The 16,677-nt window shown below is 42.2% G+C and overlaps 1 protein-coding gene across 5 annotated transcripts in view; it reads right to left on the bottom strand.

The window, feature by feature from the left end:
* The window catches only part of KIF13B (kinesin family member 13B), a 121,445-nt gene that overhangs the window by 51,124 nt on the left and 53,644 nt on the right, over positions 1-16,677 (bottom strand). For all 5 annotated transcript variants that reach the window (XM_063422946.1, XM_063422929.1, XM_063422960.1 and 2 more), the window contains exons 8-14: positions 16,199-16,333; positions 14,458-14,570; positions 13,901-14,012; positions 9,638-9,850; positions 5,371-5,481; positions 2,212-2,346; positions 22-152 (exon numbers count right to left, since the gene is read on the bottom strand). In XM_063422946.1, coding sequence (XP_063279016.1) covers positions 22-152; positions 2,212-2,346; positions 5,371-5,481; positions 9,638-9,850; positions 13,901-14,012; positions 14,458-14,570; positions 16,199-16,333 — 950 coding nt within the window. The remainder of the gene's footprint in view (positions 1-21; positions 153-2,211; positions 2,347-5,370; positions 5,482-9,637; positions 9,851-13,900; positions 14,013-14,457; positions 14,571-16,198; positions 16,334-16,677) is intronic.

Here is a 16,677-nt window from a genome sequence, read left to right on the forward strand (position 1 = left end):
GGCTGCATTTTATTCCTTCACCTGGTGTTTTTTTGAGGGGTCAGCATAACCTGGCCTTCTGGGGTGATGTCTATGATGCAGTGCTCAGGAAGGATTCCCATTCCACACAGCTGGATATCCTGGGAGTTGTCTGAGCCTATCAACGTGTGCTCCTGGGGAGAAATAAATTCAAATGTTAACAATAAACTGCAGAGGTTCACTGGGTCTAATTCACCCATTCTCCTTCTGGATGTGTTGTGTCATCTGGTCCCAAAATGTCACAGCCCTTCAATAATTCCATTAGAGGGGAAAAAAGAAGTGAATCAACGCTTTGTCTTACAATAACAAGCAGGGAGCACTCAGGAAAGTTTACAGGCAACAGTTAAACATGAAAATGAAGAAGTTTTTATGGTTTAATGGGGGAACTCAGTGCCTTGGGATGTTGTAGAAGCCAAAGAAATAACAAAATTCAGGCAGGAATTGAGAGATGCTCACAGTGGCAGATCCATGGTGATTATGGAGGTTCCAGCTAGATCAAAAACAGCTCAGGAAATTCCTGGATATTCAAGGTATGGGAGATTTGGAAGGTGAAGGATCACCCCACACATAAAGTTATTGAGGTTGGAAAAACCACTTTAAGACCACCCAACCACCCCCCAGCACTGTCCCCAAAACGTCCCCAAGTGCCACATCCACATGGCTTTTAAATCCCTCCAGGGATGGGGACTCCAGCACTGCCAGGGCTGGATCCCCATTTTGGGACAGAAATCTCTTTTTTAGGCATTTCCAAGCAATTTTTGAGGAACAGATAGAGCAGTTCAGACAGGTCAGTTCAGGTTGTTCTTCTTGAAGGACCTGGTGCACACACAGCTCAGAGAGAATGTGGGCAAATATTCTGAGAAACAAGAGAGCTCAATCTCAGGACCTTAGCAAAAACAGATGTGAGTAATTTTATCATAATAATTCAAAGCATGGGGATTTTTACACCAAAATTCCCCAGGAACAAGACAAATCTGAGTTATTAAAAAAACAACAAAGACTAATTGAAGGAGATAAAATCCACCCCAAGGAGTTTTCCCTAGAAAAGGAAAAGGCTGAGGCTTTTCCTGCTGGCACTGATGGGCCAAAGGCTTTCCTGTCCTTGTTCCCAGTGACCACTGGGAGGAGTGGGATCTGTCCCAGTATCTGTCAGTGATTCAGCAGCTGAGTCACACTCTGGACTTTTATCTGCAAGTTGTCCAGGAAAGAGTCAACCTCTCCCAAAACCTCAGCTCCTTTCTCCTTTTTAATGTGTTTTTCTTTAGCAGATACGACAAGGAAAAAGTGTTTTCCCTTGTTTTTACTGAGATATCGCAGAGCCACGATGGCTGATATAAAAGAGGATCACATAATTCCTAAGACTGACTAAACCAAAACCATCTTTCAGCCTAATTGCTAATTTTGTGGCTGTTTTGAGAGTTCCTACCCCACTTCAAAGGGAAGAGAATGATTTAATGTGAAGCTCAAAGCACCAACATTTGCTGGGAAATTTTTAAAACTTGCCCTCCAAGATGTGACTTTAAAATGGTTGTACCTTGTTTCTCCTCCTGAGTCCTCCACCTAGAAGTTATGAAAACCACAATAAACTGCCCCAATATTTCAGCACAGGGTCCAAAAGTCACATTATGTGTTTGATGGTTAATATCAGAAACAGGGAGTGCACATCAGAAGTGCTGAGGCAGAACAGAACTTGTTTTTCACTCCTGGCAAGTTGTACGAAGAGGATTAAAAATCTATTTCATAAACTGAAGACAGCAGCCAGAATTTAGACTACATGTTGAGAAGCTGACTACTGGTATGCCCAACCTTCATATAAAACAATTTCATGGGTAAAAGGTTGTGAAAATTTGCACAAAAAAACCCAGCCAACAAAAAAACCTCAATCCCAGAACAGGAGAGAGTTTCTCAAAAAAGAACACGTCTAAATTTCTTTTAAAAAAAGCCAAAGGAAACCGAAACAAACAAAAACATCAAATCCCCAAACTTTTCCTGCGCTACAAAGAATTACATTTGAAATAAAAAGGTTGCACTCATAAAAATCTTCATATTTTCAGATATACAGTTATATAAAACTCTCCATGTACACCTCTGCCAACTGAATTAGAGGCCCACTTCCGACATAAAAAAAAATTTATATACGAAGGTATTTTTTATACACAAAGATATTTTTTATATACAAAGATATATTTTTACCTTTAAATAGTACACCAGGAGTTCATTGAGAGCCGGATCTGCATTCAGATTAACCAGGAAACACTTATTATCCCCAACTTTTATTCCAGAGGACTGCAGGGAGATGCCCAGGCTTTCCAGCTGTTTCTGACGCTCCTGGAAGAGAGCAGCCATCAGAATCCACCTGACTGATGCTCATCCCTTGGGAAATCCACTCCCACCAGGCAGGAACGATGCACTGACACTTCCAGAGCAGGAAATTCTTCCCTCTGCAACAGGTGAGGCACAAAAGCCTCAGTGCCACCAAGCTGTGCTCGGGGGTGTCTGTGACTGTCCCTCTGCTCTCCGAGGGCTCCGTGCCTTGGTGCCACACGTCCCCATGTTCCCAGTGGGAAGGGAAAGCAGCTGGGAGCAGCCTCCTGCAGCACTGCAGAGCTTCTCCATGACCTCACTGCAACAGCAAAATGCTACCAACAAAGCCATCTCTAGAGCCCTTTATTCTCCCTTTCCAGCTAAAAAGCAAGAAGTTAAGTGAAATCCCTGCCAAGCCAAGCTCCGTGTCTGTGCTTTGTTCCAGAGCGATCAAAATGACAAAAAACTGGCAACCTGCTATTTAAGCCATGCAAAGAACACTTCCTGCTGAACAAGAATAGCAGCATTTTGGATGGGGTTTTGTTCTTGTCAAAAGACTTCATAGAAACACCCAACAAAGCATTACTGTGCAAAAAATGTTCATCTCTCAAGGGGAAGGGCTTGGGTGAGAGCAGAGCAGTGAAAGAGGAACGTTAAACATTTCTGACTTAGGAAAAGAAAGGGATTCTTCTACAAAAAAAAACCAACCCTACAGGGATAGAAAAGTTGAGGATTGTTCCCAGGATCAGAGAGAAACTGAAGTGAGACTGTCCACAACAACAAAAAAAGAAAAAATTAGAAATAAATATGGGAGGGTCTTCATAGGATTACTGGGGGAAGCAGAAACAGGTGGGGGTGAAATTAATAAGTAAAAAAACCATACAAAAGACCTACAGTGCTTTCCCTATGCTGCTGAGACTTTTAAAAATATCAAATTAAATAATGTAGGACTAATCCTGGAATGTTTACCTATCAGAGTGCTTTAAATTTAAAAACTGAGTATGTCACAATGCTCAGGATCATTCTCTGCTCAGCACTGGAGCTGTACCAGGTCTAACGAAGATTAAAATTGCAAAGAAATGGCACAATTTGCTCTTGATTTTCTGTTCCCTGTCTCCCCACACGCTCACAAACCCAACATAATGTCCTTGTAAGGAAAAGTCATGTGTGTGTGTGAGAGAGAGAGGGAAAACAAAGAACAGAGGAGAAACTGCAGCGTGATGTCAAAGATCTCTCTTCCGATCACCAGTGCCAGGCTCTGAAGTTCACAAAAATCCTCATTATCTGCACAGATAAAGCACATGTTGCCCTAAGGAGAACTTGGCCCACAGTGTGAACCTCAGAGGATTAACTGAGAGAAAAACAGCCAGTTCCTGGTGATTTTTTTCTCAAGACCTAATGTTAATTAACTTAAACACTGAAAAAAACATTTAAAGTGTGTCAAATGCTCAGTGAAAATGTGAAAAATTGCCTGTTCATGTGGCTGCTGTTTAAGGCTTTGAATTCTCAGTGATGGCTCTTTTATGGTCCTTGCTCTGTATTAGGCATCATCCTTTCCTCAAAGATTTACAAATATCCCTCCATCCTACCCTGACACAGTTGGACAGATGAAAAAAAAGCAGCAAAGACAACACGTGGAGAACAGAGCACAGCCCCCTTTCCCTACACCCCTGTCCCACTTGGGGGTAGGGAGTAGAAAATCAGGAGTGAAGCCGAGCCTGGGAAAAAAGGAGAAGAGGGGAGAAGGTGTTTTAAGATTCAGTTTTTATTTCTCACTGCCCTACTCTGATCTGATGGGCAATGAATTAAACTCATTTTCCCCAGTCCAGTCAGGTTTGCCTGTGGCAGTAATTGATGATTGAGCTCTCCTCATCCTTATCTCGACCCAGGAACCTTCTGTTCCATCTTCTCTCCCCTGTCAGGTGAGGAGTGACAGAGTGGCTCCCCCTGACTTCCAGACACTCCTGAAACAGCCCACGCTGCTCAAACACTTGTCCTCATCCCTGCTCTGGAAAAAATATCCCTTTTTCAAGGCTCATGAAGCTCTCAGCTCTGAAACATCCTACCAGGCTGGGAATTTAGAGCCAGAAAGGCAGAGAGCTAAAGCAGCAACATGCAAACATCAAGGCACGTTTATTCTGGAGAGCTGAGCTCATTACTTCACTTTTTCAACCTCCTCACACATTAAATGCCTAGAAACTATTGTGTAGGATAAGGGAGGGATTTTTTTCACTATTATTATTTTATATTTTATTTTTTTCCCACCCTTATACACAGGGAGGAATTGCCCTGAAAGGCAGGAAGCCCTCATAGTCGCAGGCAGCACTTCTTACAATGGATCTTTAAAACCAAAGTCAACACAGTCTATTCTGATTGTGGCATCTACAAGAGGGCTTTGTACCAGGGGCTCCGTTCTGCCCTTATTTATTACACACCATTCATCACCTCCCAAGAGTCCTCCCCCTCCAAAGCTCCCCTCTGCAAATATATCCATCAGCATTTGTGTGGGAAGGACCAGCAGTGTCATGCAATAACCGTGGTGACCTGAGTCATTTTTCCAACGTGATCATCTCCAGTTATGGTCTGAGGCCCTAAATATCAGTTTAGGAGCTATTAAACCACACAGAGATCCTCAGCAGCTCTATTTTTTATCATTCTGAATGCCCTTTGCCTGGTGCACTGAGGCACTCAGTCCATAACCTTGCACTGAGTGCTCTCAGTGCTCCCTCATCACAAACAATTTTACTGCCTGAAGAATATAAAACCCCCTGTAATCCTCTCATCCGTGGATTATTATTGTTATTTTTTTAAATAACTTCTCCATTTGCATACAGTGACAATTTATTGCTGTCACTGGAGTGGTAATCTGGGAGGCACCCATCTATCACAGGAATTAAGTCAAGCTTTTGAAAAGGGCAGCAAGCTTGACCTACTTACCCATAAATGTGGGGAGAGACTCAGACAACCTCTATGAACTGACAGACAAAGAAAACAAACCTATTTTTCATAAAAAATGGGGGCAGGGAAGGAGGAAAGGAAGCAGCAAACCTGAGCTATCTCCTCAGTTTTTCGTAATTTTTCTTCCCAGGTCACGGTCATCTCCTGAATCAACTTTTCTGATTCCTCCAATCGTTCTTTTAATTCTGGTGATTTCATAGCCTGCAGGAATAAAAGCCAATAAAACAAGGAAAGCTTGTTGTGCTTTGTGGTTTTTTTCCTTCTGCAGCCACACAGATGGGGGAATAAAGGCAACACAACTCATTTTTCAAGGCACAGTTAGCAGTAAGTGAAGGAGTCTTTAAAACACACATTGCACATAAAGGCAGAATCCACCCAAAAGTTCTTTTAATTAGTTCCAAGTACAGATGTTAACGAGGATTTTATGTACTTCAACACAAACCAATCACATGATACTGGCAGATTTGCACAAAGATACTCACACACAAAATAATCTTATTTCTACATCCCAAGTGACCCTCATCAAAACCAGTCTTGTTTTTTAAGATTCTGCTGCTCTGGCTGTGTCCCCTCAGCTGTCAACCCCTCAAAATGACACCTCACATCTCAGTAAATTGCCATGCCACCAAAATATTCTAATTGCTCATTTGTAAATGGCCTGATGTGTGCAATATTTTTTCTGTAGGAAAAATGCAGCTCTTCTGGTTATGCACCTCTGCATTTCTGCATGCAGTTTACAGAGTGAATATCAAAGGAAGCTTTACAACGTGCTTCTGGACACTGAAATTCCATTTTCTTGCTAATTTGCCACAGCTCTAATTATGTCTGGTGAAATATTCCAAGGCCTTACCTTAAGGATAAGAAGATACTCCCACAGTCACCCATCAGACACCCCCAAAACTGAAAGGGAATCAGTATCCCCCCATCCCTGGAAGCGTCCAAGGCCACGCTGGCTGGGGTTTGGAGCACCCTGGGATAGTGGAAGGTGTTCCCATGACAGGACAAGAGCTTTAAAAAGTCCCTTCCAACTCAAACTATTCTATGATTTTTAAACTTCCATCTCCATACTGGCATTTCCTCCTCAACTAACCTCGATCAAAAAGCCTGTGGACTTCCTCATGTCATTATTTCATTAGTGCTAATAAGGAACATCATTTGGCTGGTTGGCATTTATGCAATGCCAATTAAACAATGGCAGCATCGTCCTCCAGCAACAGGCACTCCCTCACCACAAACCCAAAACTCCTCACAGGAATCCAGATCAAAGAGTGCTCTCATCACACTGCAGTTCCTTCAAGAAAAGGAGCAAGGGCCAGGATTGGAAAATCCTGTTTTCAGACAGGAGTTTCCTCTGCCTCAAGACACAACAGTCTAGGAACTGTCAGCTGATGTGTCCTGTGTGGGCTTTTTCTGCTTTAAATACCTAAATATGGGGTAAAAGGGAGAAGGACTTGGGACAAGGGATGGAGGGACAAGGGGGAATGGCTTCCCACTGCCAGAGGACAGGGATGGATGGGATATTGGGAAGGAATTCCTGGCTGTGACGGTGGTGAGGCCCTGGCACAGGGTGCCCAGAAAAGCTGTGGCTACCCCTGGATCCCTGGAAGTGTCCAAGGCCAGGCTGGATGGGGTTTGGATCAACCTGGGATGGTGGAAGGTGTCCCTGTCCATGGCAGGGGCTGGGACTGGATGAGATTTAAGGTCCCTTCTAACCCAAAACAACTCCGTGATTCTATGAATTCCACACAGGAAGGGGAGTGAAGCCAAGACCATTTTCCCAAATAAAAATTCATAATGCCAGAAAAAACCTGATTGGTGCAAAGGGATGGACACTACCAGGGCAGAATGATGAAGCCCAGGTAATCTCAAGGTCTAATTTGTCCATTTCTTTAGATAATTAGTGAACATTTTCACACATTTCAGCTGCACAATGAACTGGGTAACTCTTCTTATTTCCTACAATGCCTAAATAAACCCCCTAAAAATGGGCCAGTCCTGATCCCAGACTCAGGGGCTGCTTCTTCTCTGCTGGAAGTAGGTGAATTCCCAGGAGGGATAAACTGGTGGCCTCAGCACAGACAAATTAAAACATGATGTTAATTCCAACAAAAAAAGAGAAATCAAAATGCATGGATTATAAAAGGAAAGGGGAAAAGAGGATAATCCCATACTCTTTGAGGTGAAAGTCAATTGTCAAGTTCTGTTCTGGCTGCTTGGGAGAGAAAAGGACACTGACAACAAAAGGTAAAAAAAACCCCAAACCCACGACTTGGCAACTTCTATATCTGGAAATGAGTTTTGAAAATGTAACCTGTCATAATGAGTCAGTGCTTTTGTTCACTTCAGGAAGTTATTTATGCACATTTCTGCAAGAACAATTAGATGGGCAACAAATGTAATGAAGTGAAAGGAGCACAAGGCTGTGAATGTGGGGTTTGACCTTTACTGTGCAGCCTCTTAATGGCAAATTGCTCTGGTTTTTCCCTGCTCTTTGTCAACGCCACTGGGATGACAACTAGGGTGGGATTTTAATACTTGGGAAATATTTATTGTTTCATCCTTAGGAAACACTGCTTCATTGCTTTGGACAGCTGCCATTATTTTGGGAGTAATGCTAAAAAAACAGAACAAATGGGGATTACTTGCAACTCTCAAGAGTATTGCTAAGTCTGTGGTTGATATCTTAGAGGAATTTTTAGATATTTAATATCATGATATTTATCTTGAGCTACCTAAAAGAAACTGATATACACACAGTGGATACTTAGCAAATTAGGCAGCTCAAATGAGACGAGTCCAAAATCCACGAGTTGTTTGCAGTATCACAGCCAGCATTCCCTGCATACCTCAGGATGCAAATGCTGTAATCATAATTTTTCTGAGTTGCAAACCACAGGGATTACATCACCACTTTGTCCCTTTGGGAACAGAACTCAGAATTAAACTAATTCTTGGCCCTCATCTAACATTTAGAGCATGTTTCTCTTGAAACTTCACTGAGGAAGCAATCACAGAACAGGTTGGAAAAGAACTTGAGGATCATTGAGTCCAACCTGTGACCAAACATCACCCTATCAACTAATCCATGGCACTGAGTGCCACATCCAGTCTGTTTTAAACACCTCCAGGGATGGTGACTCCACCACCTCCCTGGGCAGCCCATTCCAATGCTCAATGACTCTTTCTGTGAAGAATTTTTTCCTCATGTCCAGCCTAAAATTCCCCTGGTGCAGCTCAGGGCTGTGTCCTCTCATCCTGCCACTGGGAGAAGAGACCGACCCCCACCCAGCTACAACTTCCCTTCAGGGAGTTGTAGAGAGACATTTCCTAGTGCCTGTAAGAGATTCAACAGCTGGAAACAGGCAAGGAAATTTTATTTAACTGAAATCACATCTCACAGGGCATGGCCATGCTGGACTCTTAAAATACATCAGCAGAGCTCTGCCTAGACATCACCCAGCCTCAACTGGAACTATCCCTGTCTCCACGTCCTCTGCATTCTCAGGGTTGCTGTTCCCTGAGATTCTCCTCAGGGTTGCTGTTCCCCGAGGTAATGAGGTTTTTTGTCTTCTCTTTGCCCTAAGTGTTTCACACTGGAGCCAGAGCAGACAAGCTGAGTCCTCCAGTTCATGTTTCCAAGGTTGTTTATTCTTCATTATCTCTCAGCTCTTTCTCAGCTCTGCAGGGCGTCCCCAGCAGAGCAGGACACGCGGCAGGACTGGGTGGATCAGAGAGCCCCGCACCTTATGTACGGTACCCCTGACCCAACCATGTCCACAACGAACTTTTTATTTACAAAATTTTACCAATGCCTACTACCTATGCTAACATGTCATTTCTACTCTAAACCAATCTCTAAAATCCAACTCAGCAAAAGATGGGGGACGAGAGCAAGAACAAGGAGCACAGGGGCCACTCCCCAATTCCTCCATCTTGTCTCTTCAACCCCATATACTAAAAATCCTAGATTCTACATTTACGTTCTATGATAAACTAAATACTGCTTATTTTGAATTCTCTCAGCTTGTGATTGTTCATGCACTGTGGGCATTCACTCCCATGGCCAGGGATCAGAGGCAGTGTCCTCCTGGGCTCTGTGTGAGGCTGCCTGAGCCCCTTGGACAGATCCCAGACCCCCCTGTCCGGTCTCCAAACCCTCCAGGGTGACCAGAGGGATGTCCTGGACTCCAACACTGCATCACAGAGTAAAACCAAGAACGCTCAACAAAGCGCTCAGCACCCCAACAAACACCCGTGCCTTCGAGACAGAAAAACCTGAAAAAATCACATCAAGGGAGACAGAATCATCCCCCGCCAGCTTCCCCCACGGAATTCCCTCGGGAGAGCCGGTCTGTACCTCGGCCTTGGTGAGCTGCTCCCGCAGCTTCTCCACCTCCTCGCGGAGCTCGCGGATGATGCGGGCGTTGGGGTCCTCGTTGACCACGGCGTGGTTGACGATGTTCTTGGCCCTGTCCGCGTAGCGCAGCGTCGACAGCGTCTCGTCGTAGTTGTCGGCCGCCGGGCTCACCGTGGCCACCATGGCCGTCTTGCTGTTGCCCCCGAGGCTGTCCTGGAAGGTCAAGGAGAGTCTTTAATATCAACATTTTTATTTTGAGTTTGCTGGCCTAAGAGTTTAAGTTAAGAAGGAGTCGCGATTTTTCAATGCGCGGTTTTCGAAAGCTCGTTAAGGAAATGTCGTTCTTGGCTTTCGGCGTTCTGGGCTTTTTTTAGTTTCAACATGGATGAAAAAAAGGTTTTGGGCTTTACAGGGCCTGGTAAAGGCTTCAAAGGTTTCTTTCTGTGTTTTCTGCTTAGGTTTACAAACCAGCAATATAAACACTTCAGCACTGAACTTCTCAGACACTACTGGGGGAGCTCAAGTAAACCATGATGAATTCAGATTACCTCATTTTAAAGATTAGAAGACAGAAGTCTTCAAGAAATAAATTCCTGAAATATCTCTTCATAAACAATATAGCTGATTTAATTCCTATAAACATTCAGAATGGGGCCCTTCCCCTCGTCCCATGGGCACAGCTTGCAAATCTAAACTGAGTTACACAACAAATTACCCTCTGGAATTTGGTTGAGAGAGAAGAGAATGAAACAAGGAAGGAAAGAAGGAAGCAAAGAAGGAAGGAAAGAAGGAAGGAAAGAAGGAAGGAAAGAAGGAAGGAAAGAAGGAAGGAAAGAAGGAAGGAAAGAAGGAAGGAAAGAAGGAAGGAAAGAAGGAAGGAAAGAGGAAGGAAGGATCCCATCTTTTTATTGACCATAAGATTTTGGTTTACAATTTTGGCTAAATATAGATATATAAAGATAAAATATTCAGGTTTAAATTGTGCAGCAGATTTCTTTTTTTCTGTTTGGCAGTTTGGTTTCTTTGGTTTGTTTGGAATTTTGGGGTGGGGATTTCTGTTTGTTTGTTTTTGCACAATAACCCTTTCTGAGACAAACCACGCTCTTAATTTTCATCTTCAATAACCCATGAAATGTAGGTCAGGCGTTGCCATTAGAACAATCTGACTGCATTAGCTGCTTGTCAAACCATTTCAACTCCAAAGCACACGTGGAGCTCTCCTCAGCAATCATTAAAATGCCCCTTTAAGTATTTGCCCAAGAATCTCTTCTTGGCTGCGTGATGCCTAAACCAGTTTGACAGCAGTCAGGCTGTTGGCAGCACTTGGCTGTCTCTGGTCATGCAAAAGGGCATGGAACTCATATGAAATGTAAATCTCTGGGTATTTAGAGTGTTCAGCACAGTCAGCACACGCAGGTAAGTGTATTTATACAGAATTCAGCAGCAAAGAAGAGTTTTCTGACTGATCTCACTGTCACTTTTCTCACCAAGGATTAGCCTATGTTTATTCCAAATTAAGCCATGGGTTGGGAGGGTCCCCTCTATAGCACAGAAATATTTTTTGACTGAAAATTTTAACAGTGGCCCTAATGAATTATTCCATGGGATTTCCTGGTCAAAAATTAGGAATGACACCCTGCAATTGTAATCCCTGTTCAGCCTAAAAAGCTGAAGTTTGGCATGGAGCTGGCCAGGTACTCCCCTCCAAATCCAACCCTAACACTTTACACTTTGGGAATGTCCTCCACTGCACTAATTAGCTCCAAACCAGGATAAATTCATTATTTGAATTGCAGCTCTGCTGGAGAGGCAGCTGAGAACGCTGTGATACACCAGAACCCACAATACCCCCATTATAAACTGGGCAAAGTCCCTCTCGTAGCAATCCAAGCCCAATGCCAGACTGTCTGATAAAGTTTTATGTACAAAACTCACGTGCTGATTGCACTGGTTTCTTTAATGATAAGCAAGAAAGGTGAAAAAATACCAAATCGGCCTCTCAATAGTGAAAAGAGTCTGGAAATGAGCCTGGCAAGACTGGCTTGCATGTGTTGGAGAGACAGAATGGAAATAGTAAGTTATTTCTAAGAATTAACTAGCTTTTTCTCCTCAAACAGCAAGATTACTGCGAAAACACTCAAAATGTAGAGCTCAGAAATTATATTTTTAACAGAGGCCATCAGGCCTATGATTAACATGGGAAAACAACATGTTTATGCCAATACAGTTTGATTAAAACAAGAAGTTACAGAACTGACAAAGCTATTTGGCTCCCTGCACATAACCTGATGCCACTGCTCAAGCAATGATATTTTTCACCTGGCACTTTTGTCGAAAACCTCACAAAATCAAGGAAAAACTGTCAGATCTTGAGGTCTCCTGAACTGATTTCTCAGATTTGTGGAGAGACACTGTATGACAGATATTCCTGCTGTTAGAACACATCTAGTCTGCTTTGGTATCACAATTAAAAGTTGAAAGCCAGGGAGAAACGACAGCCCACCATCTATGGCTTCTCCAAACAGGCCCTCTTTAAACAAATAAATCTCCTCTTTGATCTCTAATTTAAAAAAAAAAAAAAAGTTTAAATTTTCCCCCTTTCAAAATAAAGCCTCAATGAGAGCTTGTTTGCTAAAAAACCCCCAAAGCCCCCAAGCCTTTTGTTGGCATGAACGTGGCTGATGTTGGACACAAAGAGGGTTTGCCTGAAAGGAGGCAGAACAAAAGTGGGCTCCAGTTCCTGCCACAATGCCCAGACAGGTGCTGGGCAGGAATTGCAGTCTGCAGCCTGGGTCTGTTCACAAATGGGGCAGCAGAACTAATTCCAACAAGGCTGGAAATTCATGAGGGAGGTTTCCACCCTGCTGCAGCCACACCAGGAACCCTGAGCGCACCGGGGAGAAGCGAGGCTGAGCAGGGGCTTTGTTGCCATCCTTGCAAAGACCCTCTAAAAAATCACTTTTTTCTTATGAATGAGAGTAAAAACTCAATGTAAATACAGAGAGGCAAAATGTATTTAAAGACTGAAAAAGCCTCAGTGCAAGAACTCCGTGCTATGAGGACTTGTTTTACTCAGACACTGTTTGTGTTGTGCCGCTTAGATTTTTACTTGATGTCCACATCTGTTAGGGATAAATATTTTCACAAGTCATGCTAAAAGGTTCATTAAAAGGCAGCACTGAGAAAAATGAAGGTTTGTGTGTCAAGAGGTTACAGGAGCAGGGATTTTGTTTTACTTAAGCATTGAATTCAACTTTGTTTTCAAATCTCTGCAAGGAAAAATGTGTTGTTTTTCTTTTTACCACCACACTTCTGTACAACCTGCAAGTCACTTTGTTTTTTCTTTCCACGTGTGCAGCTAAATCCCAGGGATGTGAAATTTAAACAACATCTAAAAAGATTGCTAAGAAAGGGTAGCAAAATGTAGACAGAGCATCTACAAAAAAGTAAGAGGACAAAGAGAGGCTGGTGATACCACAAATCAGTTTTTTCTCAAATTATTTCTTTCTACCAATAAGTATCTCAGTTGCTCCTGGATAACAATTAAACAGAGCACAAGGGGCAAAAAAAGAGAAATTTGACATATATAAATCTCATATTTAACAATTTGGGTTTCTTCATTTAGACTGTACAGATCTTCATCCCAGTGCCATCATGATACATTCTTTTTTCCCCCAAAGTAAGACCAGATAAGAGTCCTGTGCAGTTCAGAAAATGATTTAACTGCTCATTCCACATTAACACCATCTCTGAAGCCTCCTGACCTGTTCCTCAGACTGTAACTGGGATAATGCTCTGCAATTATACTCTGCTGACAGAAGTAGAATATCTTAACAATTAAATTAGACAATTAGGAAAAGGTAATAGTCTTAATCAACATCTTCAGAGCTAAGCATACCAGTATGTAAAATCAGCTGCATGCAGAAATAACCCAAATTAAATTAGCCCCAAGGCTGTGTGTGAAGCTGTACTTACACTGACCCATAAAATATACACTGCTCTTAATTTTATTTTTGAAGTTTCCTTAATCCTTAGGCCATTGCAGGTCAGCAGAAGACAGGGAACACATTTAGTCTGCAGAGATACTAATGGCTTACATCCAGCTAATTTTCCCAAGACAATTACGGTTAACATCAAACCCAGAAAATGAGGCAGAAAGCACAGAATTTTCATTTCATTCAATGAGACTCTTCTCCCCCTTTTCTCTCTTTTATTTCACTTTAAAAAAAAGAAGATTAAAAAAAAACCCCAAAATTTACTTACTTTAAGTAACCAAGTGAGCACAGAATCACGATATGGAACAAATTTGTTCTTGTTCTTGCCAGCAGCCTGATCTGCCAGGGCAGAAATAACCAGCCCCAGAGTTGTGAGGGATCTGCCCAGAGAACACAAGCAGTTATTAACAAGGGTAAATATTCATAAGTCAAATGCATATTTATACAGTGACTTTCTCTCCAAAAACATGCTCTGAGGGAAAAAAATCCTAGTTTAATTTTGATCATTCTTTCCTCACAAAAGCTCTAGTCCTATTTTTTTCAGTATGTTTTCAGTCTTAGTAATCTTCACAATGAAATCAGTGGCAGTTGTAGGAACACAAACATTTTCTAAAAAGGTGGAGCTCTTATTCCCATATCTAAGGGTATTGCATGTCAGAAGGAGAAAGAGAGAGAAGAAAAAGAAAAGGATTGACTACAGGAGCTTTGTGGAGAGAAAGAAAGGAGAAAACTGACTACAGGAGCTTCCTCCTGTTTTACAAGCAGGCTGTATTTAGCAGGAAATGGTGATGAAAAAAAGGAAAATAAATAATCTCAAGGTCTTACTTGTTAATGTTGCTTCCTTCTTTCAGCCTGTCTCCTGCAGCACCAGTTTTAGTTGCCCTTTCACTGCCTGCCAAGTCCACCAGGCTGAGCTTGCCCACCTTCTCACCTGATGTCTGGGGAAGGAACCAGAGAACAGCCCCTGTTAGGTCACTTCAATCAAATTACATTGTTTGATGTATTTTGCAACAGAAATAAAACTTCATTTTTGGTGTAAACTCTTGTTCCAGCCCCTTTGAGAATGGCTGGATTTGAAGTGTCCTGTGCTAAGTCACTCCCTGCTGTTTCAGAAACAACAGTGGAGCCATGGATAATGTGAAGTCAGGTGCTCTGATATCCACAAATATCCCAGAAATCTCAGGAGATGCACACAGGAAACACTAATGAAATGCTGAACCATGAAAAAATCAGAGTTATACCAGAGAAGTCACAAGCAGAGACATGAGGTTCACAACCTCATCTCAAAACAGCCTCCTAAAATCCTTGGATTTTACACCAGGGTTTCTTCTGGTTTCCAGTGACTGGGAATGAACCTGATGAGAAGCATGTTATAATTTACATAAATTATCACAATTGCAAAGCCTGCTTTCTCCTTATCAGCCTCCTGGAACACGATCCCAGCTATGTGAGTATTTAAACCTGTAACGCAGATTTTGTTACAAAAATCCTTTCATCTCATTTGACCCTAAATGATATTCTGAAACACTCCATGAATTCCCTAAACCAATTTGAAATTGAAGAGCCAACAGCCTTTGAGAACAGCTTGCTCTTCTGCAGCATCTGCACCTTCAGCATCTCAGGATCCCTGAGAAAGCAAAGCGTTCCCGTAAATGAATGGGATAATTAGAATCAAGAAGCTTTCAAAAATGTCACCCTAAACCCATCAGAACATGATGTGATCATGGAATGTGCCATTTCCAGGAGCAGCAGATGGGAGAACAGGGAAATCTGCTGCAGGAATTCCCACAGGGGTCACTGGAAGGTGCAGAGAAGATGGGGAGTCACAACCACTCCGCATCCAGGATGAGCAGGACCACTCAAAAGGCAGGAGTGAAAAGCAGAAGAGCCCCAGCCAAACTGGAATGACAAATTAGGGGAAAATCAAAAAAATCAGCACAGTATGATGCTGATTTGAAGTGCAAAGGGGAAAAAAAATCCAAATACAGAATAAGGAGAATTGTGTGGATAAGAAGATTGGTGGAAACTGAGAAATTAGCAGGAAAAAAAGCCCAAATTGTTGTTATGCTTTCCAATATATTCAATATTTAGGCTCAGATTTGCTCTATGGACACTCAACATTCCTCCAAGGCTTTGAAAATATTGAAGAATTGTCCAAGCACAGAATCTATCAAAGAAGTTTAAAGATACTTCTTTTAATTCCAGTTTATCACCATTTTCTGTGAGGAACGAAATAATATTGGCATAATGTATTTCATGCATCCCTCCAAGGCATATTTATATATAAGGAAACATAAATAAAAATATTTATAGCTTTAAATGCTTTTTCAACATTTAATACATACACACAAAAGCATTAATGGCATACAATGCAAAATACTTAAAATTTGTATTTTTTTTCACTTTAGAAAGTTGATCATTTATACAAATTTACATTCAATAACCACGGGGAAGGGGATCACCAGAGGTACACTGGTGCAATATTTCTATTTTTAATATAATGCAATATTTCTATTTTTCACCTATTTTATCTTTAGCCTGCATGGAAAACTGCAAATTTTCTTACCCCTGACTGCACATCATAGAGGGTGTGGGTGAGGATGATCTTGAAGACAGCGTGGGACCGACTGCTCTCCTCGTTCATGTTGGTGGCAGCCACTGTCCGAGATTTGTTGCCCTCAGACATCAAGGACTCGATGTCCTAAATACAATTTTCACAGCCATGAGCATATCTGCATTAACATCCTTTGCAATCACCTCCAAAAGTCATCTCATCTTGGTCAAACACAGCGTTTTCTCACTAAGCCTCCCATTTGTTTAGTCAGAAAAATGTGAGGAAAAAAAATAAAAGTGATCCCCCCTCTTTAAAACCTAGAAAACTCCACAGTGTCATGACTTCACCCACTCCTCAACTTAGATACTGAATTATCAACAAAAATAATGCACCTGTCTGCACACAGCAACACTCAAAAGCAGAGAAAGAAGTGAGGAAACAGCAATTTGTGTTTGAACCCTGTCAGATTTCACCCTCAAGCTGTCATGGTC

Source organism: Prinia subflava, chromosome 2 (genome assembly GCF_021018805.1).
Source record: "Prinia subflava isolate CZ2003 ecotype Zambia chromosome 2, Cam_Psub_1.2, whole genome shotgun sequence".
In the NCBI taxonomy this organism is placed as follows: Eukaryota; Metazoa; Chordata; class Aves; order Passeriformes; family Cisticolidae; genus Prinia; species Prinia subflava.